The sequence below is a fragment of the Stegastes partitus genome, unplaced genomic scaffold, assembly GCF_000690725.1.
Source record: "Stegastes partitus isolate 25-593 unplaced genomic scaffold, Stegastes_partitus-1.0.2 Scaffold718, whole genome shotgun sequence".
Lineage (NCBI taxonomy): Eukaryota > Metazoa > Chordata > Actinopteri > Pomacentridae > Stegastes > Stegastes partitus.
In genome coordinates this window covers 23,375-46,285 of record NW_007578449.1, presented here as the reverse complement: position 1 = coordinate 46,285, position 22,911 = coordinate 23,375, and the positions used below count along the sequence as shown (strand labels likewise).

Sequence of the window (22,911 nt, the reverse complement as noted above, 5' to 3'; positions counted from 1 at the left end):
TTTTTTGTGCAACACCTTTGTTAATCTAAGATAACTTTTCCTTATGGGGCACAGTTTAATCTACCTTGAATCTTGAATTCACCTCCGATGGTCATGTGTCACTCCAGAATCTAACAATATGCAGATTTTAAGTTGCTCACAGTCATTATTTTTTAGTGAAAATGTTTGTTGTAGCAAAGCTGTCATATGTGAATACAAGACATGTTCTTTTTGAGAACAAGGCGTCGGCATGCAGTGTGCCTGAAAACATTTTATTTGGCTCTGAGGTCAGTGGACCGGACTTTTACAGCTGATTATGTAACATATTTGGCTTTTTTATGCGAGCTAAATCATAGTTTGTGCCCAATATGCATGAGTTACAGCAGTCGCACATGTGTGCTCTTGTACAACAATAATTCATTTATCAGAAGAGTCCAACTCACACGTCGTGTGTGTGTGTGTGTGTGTGTCTTCTGTCAGTGTGCTTTTAAGTGTTCATCCTTGATGTGAAAGCACACGTGCAGATGTTTGGCTCTGTGCTGTTCACATGTGTGTGTCTGAACTTTTTCTGTCAGCTGACCTCAGTTTTGACCTTCCCCACCTTCTTTGGTTATTTATACACTACCACAGTGTGGACTGCTGATGTGGCTCTCTGCAATCCTCACATACATTAAAGCCTCTTGTGTGGCTGACTTGACAAGCGCTCACACGCCACACACATCACAAGCTGTTTGAATCACGTATGAAGCCCCGTCAACACCACGTGACCTCCAGTCAGTCAGACTACAGACTTCACTCTGATTGGAAACGTTTTACTTTTCGTACTGCTGTGTTGTTTTAAATGTAATTCTCTTGGTGTTATAGCTCCTTTCTGCAGGACGATTTTGTCTAAAATTAGAAGTCAGTCTGTTAGCATGCGACTCAGGCTGATTAAAGGCTGTTTTTGTCAAGTCCTGAGCCTGCAGCAGTGAGGGCCTTTTCATACTTTTTATCAGAGCCTGATATAATCTCAGGGTTATTTCAAGCCGGTTGGCATTGACACTTTTTGTCGTACTTGTTGATACAAGAGAAAGCAGACATTTCACTGGGTGCACCAACAATCTTTTATACATGCTGTATACATTACAATGAGAGTATTTATAAGCCCATTTAAGTTAGAATTATATGTTGTGTGTTACTCACACCAACAAATGTGAACTCAATCAGTAATCTTCTCCCTCCTTGTTATCATGTGAGGGGGCTGGGCCACATGGAAAACACCATAATACTCTATTTTATTAAAAGGCTCTGTGCAATGGCTTATAGTGCATGTATGCAACAGGCAAAAAGCTGTTATCCTGCCTCCAGACTGCCCGCCTTCGTCTTGTTATGATTTTTATCCGAAAGGTAAAGAAGGTAAATCAGCAACTTTCTACCTTTTAATTTGATCTTTTTTTGGTTCAACTGATGTCTGTTTTCTGTTTCTCGTGTATTTTTCAGTTTGGATTGCGCGTGCTGCTCCTTATGATATTAAACTTTATAAAACATTTGGCAACACAACTACACCTGGTCTGTACCCAGTGTTATCTATATCAGGTGGAACATTATTCGTGTTTTAAAAAACCTTCTAAGGCTGATTTCAAGTATTTATTTATTTTGTTTACACATAGCTTATTTGACGCCATGTACGGTAAAAGGATGAACCAAAAAATACCAAAAAATACTATTACAGTATGAAGAAGACGTGGAAATATTAGTTGTGGATTTGGATAAAGACCTGTAAGGAGAAAATGCTGCAGTGCATGACATAAAGAAGAACACACGATGGGTCATTGTACATGTCTGTTGCTAGCCGTGTTTCCATTATACATTTATATGTGCATTTTGAAGTAACGCATTAGACAAAGTAAATGGAAATGGAAAAAGCTTCCCTAAAACTTTATTGCAAATAGTTCTTACCCTGGAGGTGACTTTTTACAAACAGAGTAAGATGCTTCATTGGAGATAAAACACCTTTTCTGAACAAGTTTTGACATAGTGAACATTTAACTCACACTCCTGCTTCTTTTGTTATCCAAACGTCATGAAATGTCAAATACCAGCTGACATGAAACAATAAGTACAACCTTCCTGACTTCTCTCTATTTGTCTCTTGTACATTGCCAAAGTTTGATTTGTTTCTTCTTCGAGGTTTTCTAGCAGTTGCCCAACAGCTGGTTTTGTTTCTGGCTTCTTCATTACAGCCATGCATAACTGTAACTGCACTACACCATATTATATGATCGCTGCTACTGACTAGAAAGTCAGAAAGTTCAAACTACTCTAAAATAAAACACAACGCCCTCTATTTTTAGACTCTTGTTTTAGATTCTTCTTGTGCACTCGTCCACGTGTCCTGCTGCCATTGTCTAAACAGAAACTGTATTGTTTTAATGATCCTGGTTAACTTGTGACTTATCATGTCATGTTTTCTTCTGTTCTCTGTCTGTTTTTCTAAGGATGTGGAGAAGGAGAGGGAGTTGCGGACAGAGTTCAGCAGGGAGGAAATCAGGCAGAAGATCGAGCAGTACAACTCGCTGACCAAAGACCACCTTAAAATGACAATGGTGAGTAGATCACACACACAAGACGGCCTGGTGCTTGTTTCCCCTTTAAAAATTTTTTAAAAAAGTATCTTCACCTGCTCAGTGCCCGTACTAGTCACAAACACGTACAACAAGTAGAGCCTGGATGCTGTCATTGCAACAGATATCGCATCACAGCTCATGCAGAGTCATGAAGGCGTTCAGTCTTCATATTCGAGGTGTGCTAGTGTTTCAACATTAACACTGCCTCCCTCCTGTTCCCAGCATTCCTCAGCAGTCACATCAGAGTGATGTGATGTTATTCCTGCAATTGTTCTCCCCCACAGTGTTTTTCTTGGCAGCGCGAAAGGTGTTTGAAGTTGTGTTCACTACAAGTCAGAGTCACATCCAGTAGAAATTAGGTGTATCAGGTGAAGCTGAGGTTTAAAAATGTTGGTATCTAGTGATGGGTGCTGCGGTATTTTATTTTTAAAAACAGCATTTTTTTTTTTTACAAGGTTTTAATAGGAGTTGAAGGATCAGTGTGTACCAAGGTCATAAGTAAATAGATAAACTTGTTCCTCACTTAAATCAGTCCAGGTGAAAATTGTTATTTGTTTAAATAATTTTTTCCCCCTAAGACACACCTATTGTGCAGAACTTTAGTCTTCCATTTGTGCCAGTGAGAGTAATGACATCAGGTCTGTGCAGTTCATATACCACAGCTTCATGTGGCAAAGCATGGCAGATCGTCTAAAAACAGCAGATTCATGAGTCATAAACACATAAGCAGCTGCACTGCTTTGAATCTGCTGTCATTTCAGGATGAAAATAATCAGGTTAGAAAGATTTGATATGCTGCAAATACCAGCGTTTCTTGTTTATTCATAATTAATTTAAATAATAAGGCTAGCTCATAAGGTGATTGGGTGAAGTGGCTGATTTAATTGAATTTTTTTCCCTTCAGCTGCCTGATGTTAAAGAGTTTCAATCGACTTTTGATTTTCTTTTGAATCAATTTTCTTTGGTTGCAAACATTGCTGACACAGTAGACACATGCTTCTCAGTCAGTTACTATCGTACTGCTTATCTGGAGCATCAGAAACCTTTCTTGGACACTTTCTATGTCTGTCCTTCATGCTCTGAGTTGCTGTTGCTGCTCTCACTGCAGGTCTTCTGCTCTGGCCAACCAGTCATTGTCAGTGGACATAAAACACATTGCTACCAGTGCGACAGTGTTAAAATGTGGCCAAAGAAACCAAAGTTAAAACTCTGGTACACTGCGGCATGCAGAGCTTTACTGCAGAGCTTTTTTGTGGAGGTGATGAGAGGCTCAATCAGCTCTGTGTGAACTCATCTGGCAGTGTTAGTTTATATGTAAAAGTCCTGTCCTCTGGCCTTAATTATTTTGTTTGTAAAAACTTTTTATCGTCAGTGTTGGTATTTGATCTGTTGTTTTTGTTTCTAAAACATCCTGAGCCTTGTGATTTCTGATTTCCTCTCACATACGACAAAAACAAATAGAATGTTTGAGAAGCTCATAGTAGAGAACATTTGGCATTTTTGCTGGAAAATGACTGAATCAGTGATCAGATTATCAGCGTACTTGCAGATTAGATCACAGGCTGTAACTGACTAAGAGACAAATCATTGCCTTGTCTTGTTCTTGTTCCTGTTTTTATTGCGTTTTCCTTCTTTGTGACTTTATCACTCCATCTCGGTGGTGCAAATTTCTTGTCGTCACTCTGTCTGTGTTTCAGCTCGTGTCGTTTCACTGCTGATCTTGTTTGCCTACTTGTGACCTTCACACACATGAACTCACGCACACACACACACACACACACACACACACTCCTCCAGGCCCCATATGGAGTAATGAGATTAAGATGCTCTTCCTCCGTCTGGGGCCATCTGTCCTGCAGGACTCACTGGGCTTATTGGGTGAACTGGTCCCACATGGAGAGATCATGTAGCACCTACTGTAGTCTAGTGTAAACCCAGGAAACTTTGAGTCCAACTAACTTAAATAAAATCTTTGTGTTCCACCGATACATATAGTTTACCTCATTTTACATGATTTGATTGGGTGTGGTTGTTTTTCTGTACCTCTGAATTTTATGCATTTTACAAAACAAGACTTGGTATTATTCACTGATTCTGCTGCTACATGCAGGCCAACCTGCTGTTAACTTTTATTAATTGGCAATAATAAGATTTATTTAGTTGTTGTCATTGAAAAAAGGCAGCTACTTTTTTTCCCAGTTGGCACCCCCAACATTTTATTTCACTTTTCGGTGAAGATTCTGCAGATTCACCTAATTTCCTCTTGTATTAAATTCTGGTGATGTTATCTGTTGTGTCCACTGAACAACACTGGTCTTTATCACCTGCATCCATCCCAACAGGTATGAAAAAGAGAATAATCTGAATCATCAGGTCTGGAGCTCTGTACATGTACTGCATGTACAACCTTCACAGATTGTACAAAAAATAAAGGAATGTTTCATAACACTGTTGACCTTTTGCAATTTTTTTTGTAGTTCACAAACTGTTTTAGTATACTAGTAGACTACATCAGGTTTTTGTTGTGAATATAATCATTTTTAAAGCAAGTGCAGCTAACGTCGATCAAATGATTGTGCAGCTTTAATAACTGAATAAAGCTGGAAAAACAAACTTTACTACAATGTTAACGAAAGCTTGGCAGTCACTAAACACTGTGTAAATCAGTGAGATGATTTTTATAAATAAAATAAAAAAATATATAAATGATTACAAATAGCATACAAGCAATTTCAATACATTTTTTAAACAATCAAGAATGAACAGATGAACTGATTATTACAGCAGCTCTTGAGTGCAGGCCTAGTGTAAACCCTCTTTTAGCATTTATACGATTATTTCAAATTCAAGCTACGTTTTAAGAATATAAAATTAAAAAATTAAGGGGAATAGTAATTGTTACAATAATATGTAATACAACTTTATTATAAATGGCAATAAGAAATGAGAATAAACTTACAAGAATAAATTAATGACAGAAAGAAGTCCATGAAAAATGTATTCAAGTGTAATTAATAATTATTAGTAAATTCATGTTAAATGAATGACTTCAGCTTTGCCAAAGTAATACTGTGAAAGGTGCAATGTAGTAGAAATCCGAGCATGTACAACCTGTGACAGATACTGTAACTGTGTGTCCCTCAGGGCCCCACCGGTGCGTACACCGGGTTCATCAAGGTCCAGATGGATCTGAGGAGGCCGGTGACGGTGAGAGGAGGTCAAAGAGGGGCAGGGGGAGCCGTGGTGGGGGAGGCCTTCTATCTGCCCCGAGGAGTCACCAACACCCTCCACATCAGCTCCTGTAACACAGTCAGACAGGTGGCGATCACACACACACACACACACACACACACACACTCCACAGCCTGCCCAATAAGTTAATTAGGATCTGATGACATACTGGTTCAAGTCTGGGCGACACAGGAGAGGGCTGATGTTGAAGTTGTATTAGCGGTAGATTGACTTTCACTTTGTTCTTCACCTGATTCAGTGCATCAGTGTAACACAACCACAGCAGTGTCTGTGGCTGGATGAGGAAATCACACACATCCACAGTGAAAGGGCAAATACACTCGTACAGTACAAACACTGAGAGACTTATGTTAAGCAAAGAAATGCAATTAAAGAGTATTTAAAAACACAGTTAATTTAAATAACATATATATATAGAAACAACAACAGCTCTAGATTGTTTTTGGGTTTGACACTTTTGAATGAAGACAGTATGATTATTATAAATTGAAACTGATCAGCATTTGTTTAATGTGTTGGTGTTGGAATGCATCCCAGCATGCACTGGGGCACTGAGCCTCGTTTACTGCTGTTACCTTGTTCTGCTTTGTGCAATACAACATTTCCACAGTTTCCATCTTGTTAGAAAAAATCAACTCGATGTTAATATGCAGGAGATTTTAAGTGACGATCAACATTTCTAAAATTACTTTAAAAATGTGCTTTACATGCAACAACCATTTTCAGCAAAGTACATTTAAATAAATGTTCAAATGCTACATTCACATTGTAATATTGGTAATATTTTGGCTCCCTTTAAAGATACAATGTCAGACTCTTTTGCTCATAGTGTTCAGTTTTATATTTGCTCATGTGTTGGTTAAAAAGATCATAATGACTTTTCAACAACTTTTCTCATCTAAATCATAACTCGATCAACATTTTTTTTTATTTGATCTGACAGAAAGTGAGCCATTTATACCTGAGGAATAAATTCACAAAAAGGAATCACCCTAAAATGTCTTGACTTCTGACTTAAAACCTATTGGAAGAGCACAAACAAAAACAACTGCAGCCGTCAGTTATCAACAGAAAGAAACAGATACTGAAAAAACCCAACTTGTTTTCATGTGCTTAGAATAAGTAGTTATTGACGCTAACGGTAAACTTCAGCCTGCGTCAGAAAGAATTATACAGTAATAATCCCTGAGTTTGACGAGTTCTGAGTGTTTTGCTCTCCTGTGTTTGACTTCAGGTGATCGTCGCCCTGCTGAACAAGTTCACGGTCGCAGACAACCCGGCTAAATACGCCCTGTACAAGCGCTACCGCACAGAGGAGCAGGGTAAGACTGCGAATGCGTGTGAGACGGTGAACGCTACAAGGCTGGAGACAGGGACTCATGCCGCTCATGCCAAGCTCAGTATCAGATGCTTTTACACTGACATACAGCAGCGTTGATGGTCTCCATGTGTGTGTGTGTGTTTGTGGAGGCCTCGCCCTCATGGATGCCACAAGGCTCTCCCCACTGTAACGGCTCATCAGGGATACCCAGGAATACACACACACACACACACACACACACACACACACACACACACACACATCCAGGGTATAAATACACACTCTGTGACTCAACAGCTGTTGCAGGTTGCTGGGTATCACATATTATCTTTCAGTGTGTTTAGCACCTCCAAGTACAGAGGAGACACTTTATTAGCCTCATACATGAATTTAAAGTATAAAACAAGACCAAAGCCACTTGTTTGAAGTGTGTGAGTCATTTCACCCCAAACTTTTATAGAGTTTTAGGGTGTTTGTTCCCCGTGGAAGGCGCTCATTACTGGAGACGTTCAGTGAAAGGCAGCCTGCTAATAAAAGACAGCGTCTAGACAGAAGTCTGATGACAGACATACAGTATGTGGACTTAATAAACTCATTTCACGACAAAGATAAAGGGTTCGTTATTGAACCCTCGTCTGGAAATGTAGAACTGTCTCCAACCTTCAGCTTCAGGAGACTAGAAGACTCCAGCTGAGGTCTAGGAGGACGACAGGGTGACTCTGCCTGAAAGAAAATAAAATAAATAGTCTATCTTCTGAACCCTAAGCAGTGTTTGAGCACGTCATGGTTTTACTTATGGTTACTCTGCAGTGTGAAAAGCTGCTCCTCTATGGAAACAGCACAACCTTGGATAGAAGGAGAGAGAACTCAGAATGTGTTCAGGTGTAATGCCAGAAATGATAAAAAACTAAACAAAAATTGATTTAGAACTTCTCTGATTATTTATTTTACACTTTTTCCAAGTGACTCCAGATGGTACCGATTGGAAAAACAGTGACTTTTCATACTACAGATATTTTACTCCTGACTTTTAAATGTCTTACTTGTGTAAACACATCCTGCAGTTCAGCTGAAAAAGTTCAGAACTTTAGTCATGTGACTGTTGGTCTCCGCTTAGTCCCTAAGGGCTTTTTGTTTATTGTTTAATCTAATCAGAGCTAATGACTTCATTTTGGTGAATTTTTAAATGAGACATGGATGATGAAGTGATTTTCATTAAATATCACGTGTTTAAGCTTAGATCTGGTGAGGTGATGTGGCACAGTGGCACGTCATAGATGAGTAGTGCTATCAGAAAGTTGTAACTCCAACTATTCTTTCTGTTTTTACCGTTTCTAGCTTTGATAAATTGTGTAACTTTGGCGATTTTTTAATTTTTTGCTAACAGTAACATGCCTTTCAATCCTGCTTCACCTTTATGTGTCTTCATTTAAGTTATTATTTTTGTCTACTTTTAGGGTAAATATGGTTGCAGTCTTTATCTAAATCACTCTCATTTTTACAAAAATAAAAGTTTCCAGTGTTATTATAATCTTTAGTTAAATATCTTGCTGTAAACACAAAACTCAGGTGGTAGCAGAGCTGTGAATGTAAAAGACACTGTCAGATGATGTAACTGGTTAACTTGTACAGCGTCTCCAGCCTGAGCTCAGATGTAAATACTTCACCGAGTCTAACAGCATCTCTCATTCCGCGTCTGTTTCTGTAAATTACTGGTGGTTAATGTGCCGCGCCCGGTCCTTTCATCCTGTTTCTATGCACACACAGTGCAGAAGTAGCTGCCTGCATGTATGTGGTTTGATGGAACGCTCACGCTGAAGGACTCTGTGTGTGTCTGTGTGTGTGTTGCAGTGTATGTGTGCAAGCTGGCGGATGGCGAGCAGCCGTTGTTTCTTCGTCTGGTGGCGGGACCCGACGCCGACACGCTCAGCTTCGTGCTGAGAGAGCAGCAGACTGGAGAAGTCATGGTAACACAGACACACTTTATATATTCATCATTCCCCTCCTTCTGTTCTTTCATGCTGTTCTTCCTCTATCATGTATTTTCTCCCTTCAGTGATGCCGTACTTCTTTATCCTCCTTCTCGTTGCTTCTTCTTTACCTCCCATTTCAACCCTCCCTTTCCATTTTCCTTTCTTTACATTCTTTCATTTCTTTCCTCTGCTCTTCCTCCTCATCTCCAATAATCCGTTCTTCCTTTTGTCCGTCTTCATCCTCCTCTGCTCATCGTTCTCCTTTTCCACCCTATATATTTAGCCTGTTTTCCTCCTCCTTCCCCTTCTCTCCTCTCTTCTCTCCATCTTCCTCTTCTACACTCCTCCCTCTCTTCATCTTTCTCAATCTTCCTCCTACTTTTTTACCTCCAGCTCGCTTCCTAAACTGTATTTAAACGTCTGCATTGATTCTGCACAGTACAAATGTCCTACCCCTTCGTGAACATTGTTTTTTAACTTTACTCTGCAGTTACACCTCCAGAACACTAGCAGGCAGTGGTGTGACTGTGCAACTGTGTTGAGTTTCTTTTTGTACTTCAAAATGCAGCGACTGAAATGGAGCAGAGCTAAAAAATAAATGTTAAAACAAATGTTGTCACTTTCACAGAAATTACAGAAAAAGAGAGAAGATGGTGAAAATAATGGAGTTTCAACACGGATTGGTTTGAGCTATGAAAATATATGACACAGTACATTTGCTCTTGTGTTCGCATCATAAGCGAGTCGATAACAGCCTTTTATATTTTGGTTCACAGAGGCTTCAGTAGACCAATCAGAGTAGTTACAGTCTGCATCACTGTGACACGGGTACATTTGTAGGTGTAGATTTACTGCAGGAGTATAAATCAAGTTTTATCCACCACTGTTTCTGCTCTCCTACTTCACCTTACTGGCCTCTTCTACATCTTCCTCGTCTCCTCTTTCTTCCACCTTAACTCATTTTGTACGTGACCCTGTACAGGTTTGCTTTTGCTTTACATTGTTTTAGTCATAAACAACCAAACAAAAAGCACCTGTAGCTGATTAAAAAGAAGTAAGAAAAGAGAAAACAGTAAAAATAAATACATGAGTTGCAAGTTTTTAGCCCCATTTTGCCTTTTGTAGTCAATGCTCCTAAGCTTACAACCACAGGAGCATCGTTAGTCTCATTATCATCATTTAAACATAGAAAATAACAAGAGAAAGAGACAGAAAATCCACTTTTCTATTCTATCAGTCAACAATAACAACCATTCATTAACAAACTGTATCATTGAGAACAAACAGGATACTAGCTGTGCCTTATAAATGAAGTTATCTGGCTTGTTTCTCTCCTCAGTGGGACGCCTTCTCCATCCCCGAGCTGCGGAACTTCTTGCGAATCCTCGACAAGGAGGAAGACGAGCAGAGGGAGGCGGTGATTCGCCGCTACGACACCTACCGGCAGAGACTGCAGGAGGCGCTGAGGGAGGTCAGGGGGCCTTCTTAGAGGATTTAACCTCAAGGGAACAGGACTGCTGCCCCACAGAGGGACAGAGGAGGTGTCTTTTTTTTTTTTATTTAAAAAAAAAAAAATCCTCCGAGGAGATAATTGTGTACATTTTGACGGATGGAGGGATGTGAACGCAGAATGAGGAGAGAAGATCCAGCGCCCGGGAGACGGGGGGATACAGATGGATAGACGGATCATAGAGGATGACAAGAGGACAGAAAAAACTAACTGAGAGACGGCAAGAGAAAGACAATAAAAGGACGGCTGGACGTGATTTGCTTTGAGGCTGCTGGAGTTTGATTCAGCCTGGATTCACGACTTCAACCTGCTGCCTGCTCACACCAAAGATTCACCCGACTGTGCCATATTCATGGATCCTCTCTGCCCTCCGTCCATCCTCCTCTTCCTCTCCTCTCACTCTGTCACATAATTTATGCAGTTTATCCTCTTTCTTTCCCCACTTTCTCTCCTTTAAACTTGTGAAAGACTCAAGGCCATATGTTGAGTTATTTTTTTATTTAATTTGTTTTAAGAGTCTGTACATATTTTTTTTTTCTTAATTTATATGGGTGATGCTTTTTGTGTATTTTTTTTTTTTTTTTTTTAAACAAAGTCTTATTTTAGTTTATCCTACAGAGGCGGAGCAACAATCTGGTTGTTGACACAGACACAGAGAATAGTTTATATGACAGATGCTTGATGTAAATACACAGATAAGACAAACAGAACCGTACATATTAGGTTTATTACTTTGAAATCACAAACGGGCCCAGAGGCTGCAGTTGCATCCACATGATGGTTGTAGCGGAAGAATCAGAGCGTAACCGGAGGTCTGGATCATTGATTTGTCCTGCTCATGCTAGCCTGACAATCGAGATAGATTTCAAAGGTGAGGGAAGAAGTAGCGTGCATGTTGTATGGAGTCTCAAGTGTGCCAAATGAAACTTGGATTTTTTTTTTGTAATCAATTGCAATCAAAACATATATACCTATTTTTTATTATTATTTTTTAGAACAATTTTTTGTCATTTTTAATTATTATTTAGCAATTCCATTACAAATTAAAAGTAAATAGATAAATTAATTGGCGAATTTAACTATTTTTTTCCCCCTGAAGGGTCCATTAATGAGTAATTCTGTCTTGAAATGAAATATTTCTTTCTTGAGCTGGAATTCCATCGTGTTTATATCTCCTTGTACTCACACAGCGTTGGAATTAAATCTAAAAATACGTTTTAACAACTTTATTTATACTTTTTGTAGTCTCTTGTAATTATTGCTGGCACATTTCAGACTCCATAAAAGTCAGGCTGAAACTGAATGTTGTAGCTGAAGGTACGTAGAAGCAGATTTCATGTTCAGTGTGACGGAAAACAGACACGTAGACTCCTAACTCGTAATCAAAGAGGTTTCAGTAGAAAGAATAAAAGAGTCTGAAATAGAAGATTGTGAGGAAAGGAAGTAGTTTAGTTTTGGTTGCAGTCAGTGAAAAGTGTTGCTTGAAGATAGAGAGTTAGAACGATCAGAAGAAACTGGTGGGATTTTAAAAGCCTTTGTTTGCATTTCCAAACCACCAGCAGCAGTTTGATGAAGCGTGAAATGAACGGACTGACGTGATTGGAGTAGACGAGACCCCTGATCTTTGACCCAGCCTGGTCAGAGCGGGGAAGGCTTGAGACTGGTTTCTGGAAGTTGACTGAGCGGTTTAGAGGAAGTAGACAAGAAACATTAGATGTAGGAAGGAAGAGAAACACAGAAGAGGACAAGTTCTGTTTTCTTTATTTGTTTTATACGAGGAGCAAATACATGAGAGAGATTGTCATACGAGCAGCGTGACCGTGGCCTGGAGGACGACGACGGGTTTTTCCTCCAACCACGACTCACTTTGATTAACTGCTTGTTCAACTTTTTGCTCCTATAATCCACAACTGAGAGAAAAGGAGGTCTGTAAGCGCTGATAGCTGCAGAGAACAGGGGAGGGAAAAATGGCTGCATTGTCCTGCTCTCCTGCGTCTGTCCTGTGTGTCCGTCAGCAGCCATTCATTTCTAATGCATGTGTTTTTGTGCTCTTATCTCAAGTTGAAATGTGCAGCCTTGACCTCCTTGTCAACCTGGGTTTGTCTTTCTTTTTTTTGTGTGTGTGGATGAAACGGGGTCAGATGTTCTAGAGGGAAAGGACTGATAGTAGTAGAGAGAGTAAAGGTTTGAAAAACTTTACACAAGATATGCATCAGCAAGTGCAAAAGAAGGTACAAGAATTAAAGTTAATAAAAAAAGCTCATTCGCAGGACTTTTAGCGGTGTAGCTGCCTTAGATATATATACAATATATCCTTTGGTATATGTGATTTATCATTTACAGACCAACAGGTTTGTTTTCTGTATAGAAACATCTGGTCGTGCTTTTTGTATCAGCATTTATTCATTTATTTGCGTAAACAACAAGCAACCAGTAAAATCAACTAGAACGACAATCATTTGGACAAACGAGTCAAACTGTTCGGAATCATCACCGTTTATGGAAATTAAAGTGAAACGTTTGGAGCTGCAGGTGCTGAATGACGTCTGACTGACGGTGCCGCAGCGCCTTCTTGTGGAGGACTGCTGTTTAATGTCGCCATCTAGTGGTCGAATACCGCAACTATTCTCTCATTTCTGTGTCAAACGTGCTTTGATCATCGCATAGATTTATTTTAAGTTTTGTTGTTATAACCAAAGATATTTTTGTGGTGTTGCCTGGTGCAAAATATATTAGAGGCCTCTTCCCACTGGAGGGAAAAAACATACAGTATATAGTTTAGAGTTTTATTTAAAGGGGTTTTAACCTCAGTTTATTCTACTATCAGACACTGGGCTAATTCTATGGAAGCAACAAAAGACCTTTAGAATTTGAATTTCACCTGTGACATTTGAAGGGACGCTCGCATTACCTACAAAATCTCAGAATTATTTCGGACATTAAACCGATCTCTGGATGCACAGTTTGATGAAACAGAGAGTCGACTGGAAAATATTGTCAAGCTGTATCATGGGAAATGTAGTGTTAGGTGCTTTTGAGTTCACCCTATGCTAGGAGCTAAAAGTTACGACATCTCAGCCTCAGCTACTTCAATTTTTACCCTTTGCTTTTTGTTTTTGTTAAAATGCATCTCCTTTAACTTTATAGAAATGCATTTTTTTTAAGCACATAATAATAAAATGTAAATACCACTGGATTTACACCAATGAAGTATTTATACTTGATAATCATCCATCTTAATTTGTGTGTTTGATTATCAGTAGTCATTTAATCTTCATCGTTAAGACAGTGATTATTTTTTAAATAAAGGTTTACAGTTTCAGTAAACTCAGGTGTTTCTCTAATTGTTCAAATTAAATTGTTTATTTTTGGAACTCAAGGATTTTCAGACCTTGACATTAATTACTGGATGTTTTAAACAATTGGAAATTCAAGCCACATAAGTTAAATATTCATTTGCGTATTAAAATGGAAATTCTAATTATTTTGGCCCTTTGTTGCCTCCATACATTCTAATTGAAAATGGTGCAACAGTCTGCATGTTAACAGTTAATGAATCTTAAAGCCATGTTGTTGTTGGTTTTGTATCCTTTAAACAACTTTAGCTGTTGAAACACATCACACCAGACGAGTCGTATCAGTTTTTATTTTTGGGCACTTTAACTCTGAATTCAGGGAAGACGGGTTTTTTATTTTAATTTTTTTTGTTCCTGTTTAATCAGCACCACCATCACACTTTGTACTTTATCTTAACATCTAATACACTATAATCTTATTTGTTAAGCTCCACTCATAATTACATGTGTTTTTTTTCTGTTATAACAAATGGAAGTACAGTGTGAAAGAAGTTGTTTTGAGATTTTAAGCTCATTTAGTTTTTTTTTTGGTCTCAGCAGGCTTCCGTACATTTGCTCAAAGTTAGCTGTGAAATGTTTGTTTTCTCGACTCTTGCATGTTTGTTTGCGCACATACATGCTTGCTGTACTCACTGCTGGGCTGTTCAACATTAAAGCATGCATTATTGTACATGAAGCAGCCGTCAGACGCCTTTTGGAAAATAGTTTTTGGTGACGAGACGACAACAAATACTGTTTTTCAAACGCTGTCGGATCTGTGAAGCGCTATGAATTAGGCTTGTTGATGAATTTCTGAATGAATTCTATTATGAAGAGCTGTTGCGCCAGTAATGTTGATGTGTGAAGAGCTGATATGATACCTAGTATGTATTCAGAGATCTTATTTTAAGGCTGTTCGGTCGTAACTAGAGCGCTGTCGCATGCAAACTGTCGGCTCCAGGGTTCGTTTTTAACCTTAGAAGCAGCAGTTTGAAAAGCATTTCCAAATGTTCCGATAATTTTCCGTCATTTTACACCATATTAGTGAAACTGGTTTAACTGTGTAGTAGTAGTACTTGTTATAGAATGTTTATTTTACTTCACTGACAATTGCTATGATCAGTCTGTTGTATAGTTTTGCTGGTTTTTTAATTATCAAAAAGTTAAAATTTAAGCAAATATTTAAAAAAAAATCTAGTTTGAGCTTCTCAAGTGAGAATATTTCTTGTTTTTTTTTCTTTTTTTTGGTCAAATTGACTAAACAAAAATACATTATTGTTTGCTTTTATTTTTTATATATATATATGTTCCTATAGTGGCTAAAAAACTGGATCTAAATTTGACATTTCAGCATCACATGGTGTAAAATGACAGTATATGTACTGTATATCCAGGAACATTGATTTGTTTTGTTGTTGTTATTGTGTAAACCTTTTAATTATCGGAACTGAAAACATCTGAGAAAAAACATCTCCTGACAACTTTCTGTCGTTGCTGCTCTAAAGCTTTCAGTCAAATCATACAAACTGGTAAAAGTGCTCAAAAATGTCCTTTTTTGTTATTTTTTTTATTCATGTTTTCTTAAATACTGAGGTTCCCTCCTAAAACAAGCCCATTTGATGCGACTGAAAACTCTAGAACAGTTACTAAACGGGCCTTGAGGTGAGATGAGTCCGTCAGCTTTCAGGCTCCAGAGTTCAGTTTTGTGCGTTCAGTGTCTCTAGTTCGAACATCCACCAACTTAAATGCCAAAGATCTGTGTGTGGCTCCTCTGCCACTTACTGATGTCCATGTGTTTTTCCAGTGACTCTGTTTTTGTTGTTCACAGGGACCGACTGTAGAGATGCTTTCTGGCCCATCAGACTAATATCACATGGATTTGACTCTGTTGTTGGCTGTAAATTTCAAACCCGAGCTGCAAAGTAAAATCAAGGCAGAAGGTTTCCTATTGGCTAATCTGTCAATAGAAGCCACGAGTATTGAAAGATTTAGCTAAACTTTGACCTTTGAGCTCGGCCTGAAATGTCCCGATGTCTGACTGCAGCAGTGCCTTTATGGAGCGTGACGGCTGCAGACAGAAAACAAACGTCTCTCTGTAGCTTCAACAGTTAACTGAGGCAGGTTTATTTTTGTAGGTGTCTCTTGATTTCTCTTTGAATCGTTACCAAACGTGGCCTTTCCTCACACAAGGTGGGCCGCATCTATTAAAGCTGAAATTAAAACAAACAAACAAAAAAAAGGTTTGTGTGTGCTGGAGTGTTTTCATTTTTGTTTCATTTCAGGTAATATTTTGTTTCGTCTTAATTGTCATTGAATTAGCTTTTGTCATTTTGGCATCGAGGCAACTTAAACATGATCTAAACGTTCCTCACACTGTGCCTTATATGAAGTAGTGACATGGATAAACCATCACCAAACCTTTACACTGTCCACAACCTGTTGCCAGCTTTCCTTCCTGGTTTTGGCTGCAGCTGCACAACCAGACAGTTACAGTTTTACATTTGTCATTGGTTTAGGATTACAGTTACGTCTCCTGGTGGGAACCACCTCTTTCAGGTGAACGCTCTCATAGGTCGATTCAGATTCAATGACTGGACTCATCAAGTTGATGACCAGCTTCATCAGACCGCTCATCCAGACTTATGCTGTTTGGTTTAGTGAAGCCAGATAATGAAAAGATACACTGGGCATGTTGAACTTGTTTGGTCTTACAGGCCTCTGGTGTCAGCTGTTCAGCTCTGAGCTGTCAATCACAGATGCAGGAAGTCTGTTCTTCCTGAAGGGGGCGGAGTCAGCAGCAGCTCATTGGTATTCAAAACAACACAGTCAGCTTAGAACAGCTCTACAGCCAGAGGTTGTACAGTCACAGTAAATGAACCATCTTTACAGTATTTTAAGCAGAACAAATGATTGAAAGACACATTCTGGGGACATGTGACACGAGCAGTAGTTTAATGAAAAAGGCCAAATATGGGACTTTTAGATGAAACATAAGACCTTTAGAGATGATCTCAGCTGGTCTCATCACACACTTCACACCATAAGGCCCAGCAGCCGCTGTACTTTCTGAGAACAGGTAGGAAGCCAACACTCTGTCTAACTTCTACACAGGTATAGTCTAGAGTGTCCTGAGCAGCTCCATCACAGTGGTACAGCAACTGCACAGCTGAGGACAGGAAGGCTCTCCAGCAGGGCCATGCAGAGACCTTTGGAGGGGCAGGTGCTCAAAGTTAAAAGGGGGCACATGGAGCACGAATTTGAAACACTATAAAGAAACATACATCACAATATAACTGGTTGAATTGTAGCAACCCATATTCATGAAGAATGGAACATGGAATCACAACATACCACTTCATGGTCCACAGCTCATATCTTTGTTAGGGGGCGGTCTATGTTGACCTGATGGGGTCCATTGAACAGCTTCTGTTCAGGGTGTTGGTGAGGAGGCTGCTGCTGATGATATCGCTGGAGGTGAGCTGTATTGATCTGACAGTGTAGACACTAAAAAGAGCATGGGAGAGGTAGTAGCTGATTAAACAAGTGTTATGGGATCATGACAAGATGCAAAGATAACATTGATAATGGCTGACTGTGACCTGCCATACTGCTGATTGTTGGAGGCTATTGTTTTTCTCACCAATTCTGATAACACTTGATTTTACTTTTAGTTTTATATTTTTATATGAATCTGTGATTTCAATCAATCAATCAATCAATCTTTATTTCTAAAGCGCTTTTCATACAATAATGTCATTCAAAGTGCTTTACAGATTAAAATCACCTTAAAATCATTCCCACCCTTCCCTCACGCACAAACAAACAATATCACACTCATACTCAACACACCCACACACACGCATACACACCAGCACCAACAATATGGACATGGGGCTGATCAGATCCATTATTCCACAGAGAGGTTATTGTTTTTGTGTATTTGCATATGTGTATGTATGCAGGCTACGCTATGTACTGTACGTGTCTCCTCGGTTTTTACAGACTCTTGTGACAGTTCTTGTGCGAGTAAGAGGGAAACGTTTGTGTTTTTAGTATTATTTATATGAAAAGAGGACTTCCTGCCACAGTTTGACAAGAGGAAACTAAGCACAGCTCATTCTATGCTGTGTTGGTACCGTATGATTTCTCTGTTGGCTCCTTGCTGAGAGAGGCTGCAGACAACGCTGATTGTTTGAAGTAAACACAACAAGTTGCTCATTCGTCAACTGAAAGAGGAACATTAATGTGGGGGTCGACAGTAAAGGAGGGCTGGAGGTACAACCATTATCCACAAAGCCATAACTCAAGCGGTGCATTAATTTAGGACATAGGAAGATAATGTATTGAGTTGAATTTAGGTCACCATTAGACATTGGACTGCTAAACTGTGGCTACTCTTCCTGGAGTCCTTGCTTTGAAGTTTCAGTAAAATTGGAGGACAAAAATGGAACAATTGTGACACCTCTTTATTTTAATTTCACAGCTTTGTTTTTGTTTTCTAACCTCAGTAAAACCAAATGCAACTAATTGTTTTGACACAAACTTGACTTCAACAAAACATACTTCTTGTATTTATTAACAGAAAACTGAAAGAGGAACATTAATAATAGAGGTGTGTGTGTGTGTGTGTGTGTGTGTGTGTGTGTGTGTGTGTGTGTGTGTGTGCGCGTGCGTGTGTGTGTGTGTGTGTGTGTGTGTGTGTGTTCAGCCACTGTGATGGAGCTGCTAAGGACACTCTAGATTGTACCTGTGTAGAAGTTAGTGTTGGCTTCCTTCCTGTTCTCAGAAAGTACAGCGGCTGCTGGGCCTTCTTTATGGTGTGAAGTGTGTGATGAGACCAGCTGAGATCCTCTCTGAAGGTCTTATGTTTCGTCTAAAAGTCCCATATTGGCCCTTTTCATTAAACTACTGCTCGTGTCACATGTCCCCAGAATGTGTCTTTCAGTCAAATTGAGTAATGATGTCTGTGTGGAGACTGTTGTGACCTTGTCTGTCTGTCAATTGTGCTGCTGCCTGTCTTGGCCAGGACATTCTTGTGAAAGACATTTTTAACCTCAATGAGCTTTTTCCTGGTTAAATAAAGGTTAAAACACACACACACACACACTCAAAGACATTTCATGTCTTTTCAAGACATATACTGTTTAGCCATGAATTTGCTCCATGGTGCTGATTCATAATCTGCCCTTTATTATTTGTAGTGCTAATAATAAAGTAAAAAATAATGAAATGATATAGAAATCATGTATTTAAATGGGAGCCAGCTGAGGTGGCTCGAGCATCTTTTTCGGATGCCTCCTGGACGCCTCCCTGAGGAGGTGTTCCGGGCGCGTCACACCAGGAGGAGGCCTCGGGGAAGACCCAGAACACGCTGGAGAGATTATGTCTCTCGACTGACTTGGGAACGCCTAGGGGTCCCCCCGGAAGAGCTGGAGGAGGTGTGTGCAGATCGGAAAGTCTGGGCGGCTCTGCTGAGGCTGCTGCCTCCGCGACCCGACTCCGGATAAGCAGAAGAAGATGGATGGATGGATGGATGGATGGATGTATTTAAATGTATTCGTGCTTTTATTCAGTTTGACTATCCACTTTGCGCAAGACAGCAAGGTTATAAAAGTTATATATTTAATATTTATGCAAATTATATTTAGCTTGTATGTATATATGAAGAGGGCTGCAAGGTGGCGCAGTTGGTAGCACTGTTGCCTCGCAGCAAGAAGGTTGCCGGTTCGCGTCCCGGTGGGGGCACCGGAATCTTTCTGCGTGGAGTTTGCATGTTCTCCCCGTGCAGCGTGGGTTCTCTCCGGGTTCTCCAGCTTCCTCCCACACAGTCCAAAAACATGTTGAGGTTAATTGGTGATTCTAAATTGTCCGTAGGTGTGAATGTGAGTGTGCTTGGTTGTCTGTCTCCTAAGTGTAGCCCTGTGATAGACTGGTGACCTGTCCAGGGTGTCCCCTGCCTTCGCCCTAAGTCGGCTGGGATAGGCTCCAGCCCCCCATGACCCTAATGAGGATTAAGCGGTGTATAGAAAATGGATGGATGGTATATATGAAGAGTTCATTTGCAAAACAGCTAACTCAATTTTTGTACATTTTCAGAAAACTTATTTTGTTGTTGTTTGCATGAGACAATATCAATCAAACTGAAGTTGAGTGGATTTGACTGAGTAGAAATGACAAAGATAGAGATAACTTAAGTTTGATTGCTATTGTTTCAGGTAGAAACAGGTAGAAAAGTGGGTCTTCTGAAGGTTTGTGAAGATGAAGTTATCTGTTTTTGCAAATGAACTCTTCATATACAAATGTTAGAAACAAGTATGTTTAAATGAGAGGCTGAGAAAATCACAATTCAAATATTGTTATCGTTGTTGTATTTATACTGTAACAGCCCAACATTATATAAACATGCATGTACATTGCATAGTTTTAGTGAAATAGCACAACCTATGCCTCATTGCCTCTAGAAACTTTCAGCTTTCAGCAAGGGTTCTGTTTCCAGTCTTGTTCAAGATGGTGCCGGTGTGTGGGCCTGGCTGTCTGTCGCTCTCACTTTTGTTGGTATTATTGTTGTTAATAATCCTTGGCGCTCTACAGATCAAGTCTCTGCTGGTGTACGATTGCCAAGCTCTCTTGGATCTTCGACATAATGTCAGAGATCTAGCTCCGTTTGTTCATGGTGGACAGAAAACATTGCCCCCGCTCCCGTCGGGAATCCCGACTCACCTTTACTGGGTCTTGCCTCTACCCTCTCGGCGGAAGCTTCTCCGTCGCCGCAGTAAACGCAGTGGTTGGCTGGTGAAGCTGAAGGTCTCCCTGGCACGCTCTTGTACCATTTCCTGAACAGGATATGGATTGTCTTTTCCCTTCGCGGTACCACGACGCTCCCTGGATCCCATTGACGCCTGCCTGGTACCTGTGGCAGGCTTGGATAAGGGATTCTGATGAATGTTCGGAATCTGAGGACGCTGCTCCGGGCTCCACGGTCCGCTGAACCACAGGCCCAAGCTCCTGCAGGGATTGGCCTGGTAAACGCCAGATCTCTGGCAAACAAAACTTAAATCCTGAGGGACTTCTTCAGCTCCCGTGGCTTGGATTTTCTCTGTGACAAAGACTTGGCTCAGTACCGGTGACTTCAGCTCTTCGTGAGCTTTTACCGGCTGGTTGTTCCTACTTTAACTCGCCGCGGACGTTGGGCCATGGAGGAGGGACGGCGACTGTTCATAAAAATAACTACAAATGTAAGCAGTGCACTCTATCATCTTCATTGTCCAGCTTCGGACTGACTTTATTTGAGGTGCGTCACTGTGACCCAGTGCTGTGCGCTGTCATCTACAGACCCCCCTAATACAATAAGGACTTTGTCAACGACTTTTCTGACTTTTTGGCTGGAATCATGCCTGCCTATGATCATGTCCTTATTGTTGGGGATTTTAACATACATGTGTGCTGTCCTGATAAACCAGTGGTGGAGGACTTCATAAGCCTTATTGACTCTTTTAATCTGGTGCAGTGTGTATCTGGTCCCACACATGAACATGGACATACACTAGACCTTGTTCTCTTTCATGGTTTGTCTGTGTTTAACCTCGAGATTGGTGATGATGTGGTTTCTGACCATATGTGTTACACTCCTAAGAATAACACGGTGGCTGATCCTTTGTGTAGCACATTAATATTTATTCCTGCAGAAACTACAACAAAACAAAACCAGTCAGTCCTCAACGTCGGTGCTGCTGTGCGTCTGACGCCTCACTCTAATTTTAACCCAGTCTTTAAGATTTTTTAACCCAGTCTTCCCCATGAAGCCCCCTGACAGCACTCCAGGGGCCTCATGTACAAAGACTTGCGTGGATTTCATACTGAAACCTGGCGTACGCTTCAATCCTGAAAACTTCATAGGCACAAAAAATGAAAGTGAGCGTACGCCTGAATCCAAGCACATTTCCATTGTACATCTCACCCAGCGTGGAATTTGTGATGCTATGAATGTTCTGTGTCAAGAACTTCATTACCCAGAATGCCACAGTAATGGGATTTGCTGGGTAAACCCGGTTAGAGGAAAGTTGTACGGAGCCCGACAGGTTGCACGGTACTGTTAGTTAGCAGGAGTTCAACAAAAGACTGTAGATCAGCAATCACGCCTCGCCTGCTTATTATAAGAATAAGCAAGACAACACAGAATTGACCGCACATGTTGGAGTACCAGACTCCTCCCTCTCCATGCCCCCAATTTAAATATGCAAATTAGTATAAACAGGGCCAACAGGTGGGATTCCCCTCTCAAGATCAGGTAACAGTAACCAGGATGAACTCACCGCCTTTGAGCAGAGAGTCGCTGCTATTGTGGGTGACACTGCTGTCACAGGGGTGGTGGGAGCACACGTGGGTCACTCAGATCACCCCAAGGTAAATATTTATTGTGTAACTCACAAATTTATTCATTATATGGATCATACAATAATCTGCTCACAGCCAAACAACATACAGGTTCTTGCGTAATCATGCAAGGATATCAAAGAGGAAATCAAAACTTTGTCACATGTCAGATTACTCAATTTATTATTTGCCAACAGACAATGAGGCAGGAGAAGACTGTGAGATGCAGTCCCAGCCTCGTATCACAGACCCGCGGGATTCCTCCAGCCTCCCTGGCGTCAGCTGATCCTCCGGTCCGGCGCAACAGCCAGCTGCTGATGCCCACACATGCTTAACGCATGTCGGGGGGATTAATAGAATAGAATAGAATAGAATAGAATAGAATAGAATAGAATAGAATAGAATGCCTTTATTGTCACTATACACAAGTACAATGAGATTAAGAGCAGCTCCTTCAGTGCCATACATAATAAGTACAAAATAAAGAGCAAAAAATGAAAAATAGAAGAGATTTAAGTATAAAAAATCAGATAAGTTATATATACAGAAAAATATTGCACAT

General features: G+C 40.2%; 1 protein-coding gene across 1 annotated transcript in view; it reads left to right on the top strand.

The window, feature by feature from the left end:
* The window catches only part of rassf3 (Ras association domain family member 3), an 88,309-nt gene extending 75,441 nt beyond the window's left edge, over positions 1–12,868 (top strand). The window contains exons 3-7 of the mRNA XM_008291107.1: positions 2,457–2,564; positions 5,730–5,903; positions 7,072–7,159; positions 9,010–9,125; positions 10,471–12,868. Coding sequence (XP_008289329.1) covers positions 2,457–2,564; positions 5,730–5,903; positions 7,072–7,159; positions 9,010–9,125; positions 10,471–10,620 — 636 coding nt within the window. The 3' untranslated portion in view covers positions 10,621–12,868. The remainder of the gene's footprint in view (positions 1–2,456; positions 2,565–5,729; positions 5,904–7,071; positions 7,160–9,009; positions 9,126–10,470) is intronic.
* The last annotated feature ends 10,043 nt before the right edge of the window (positions 12,869–22,911 follow it).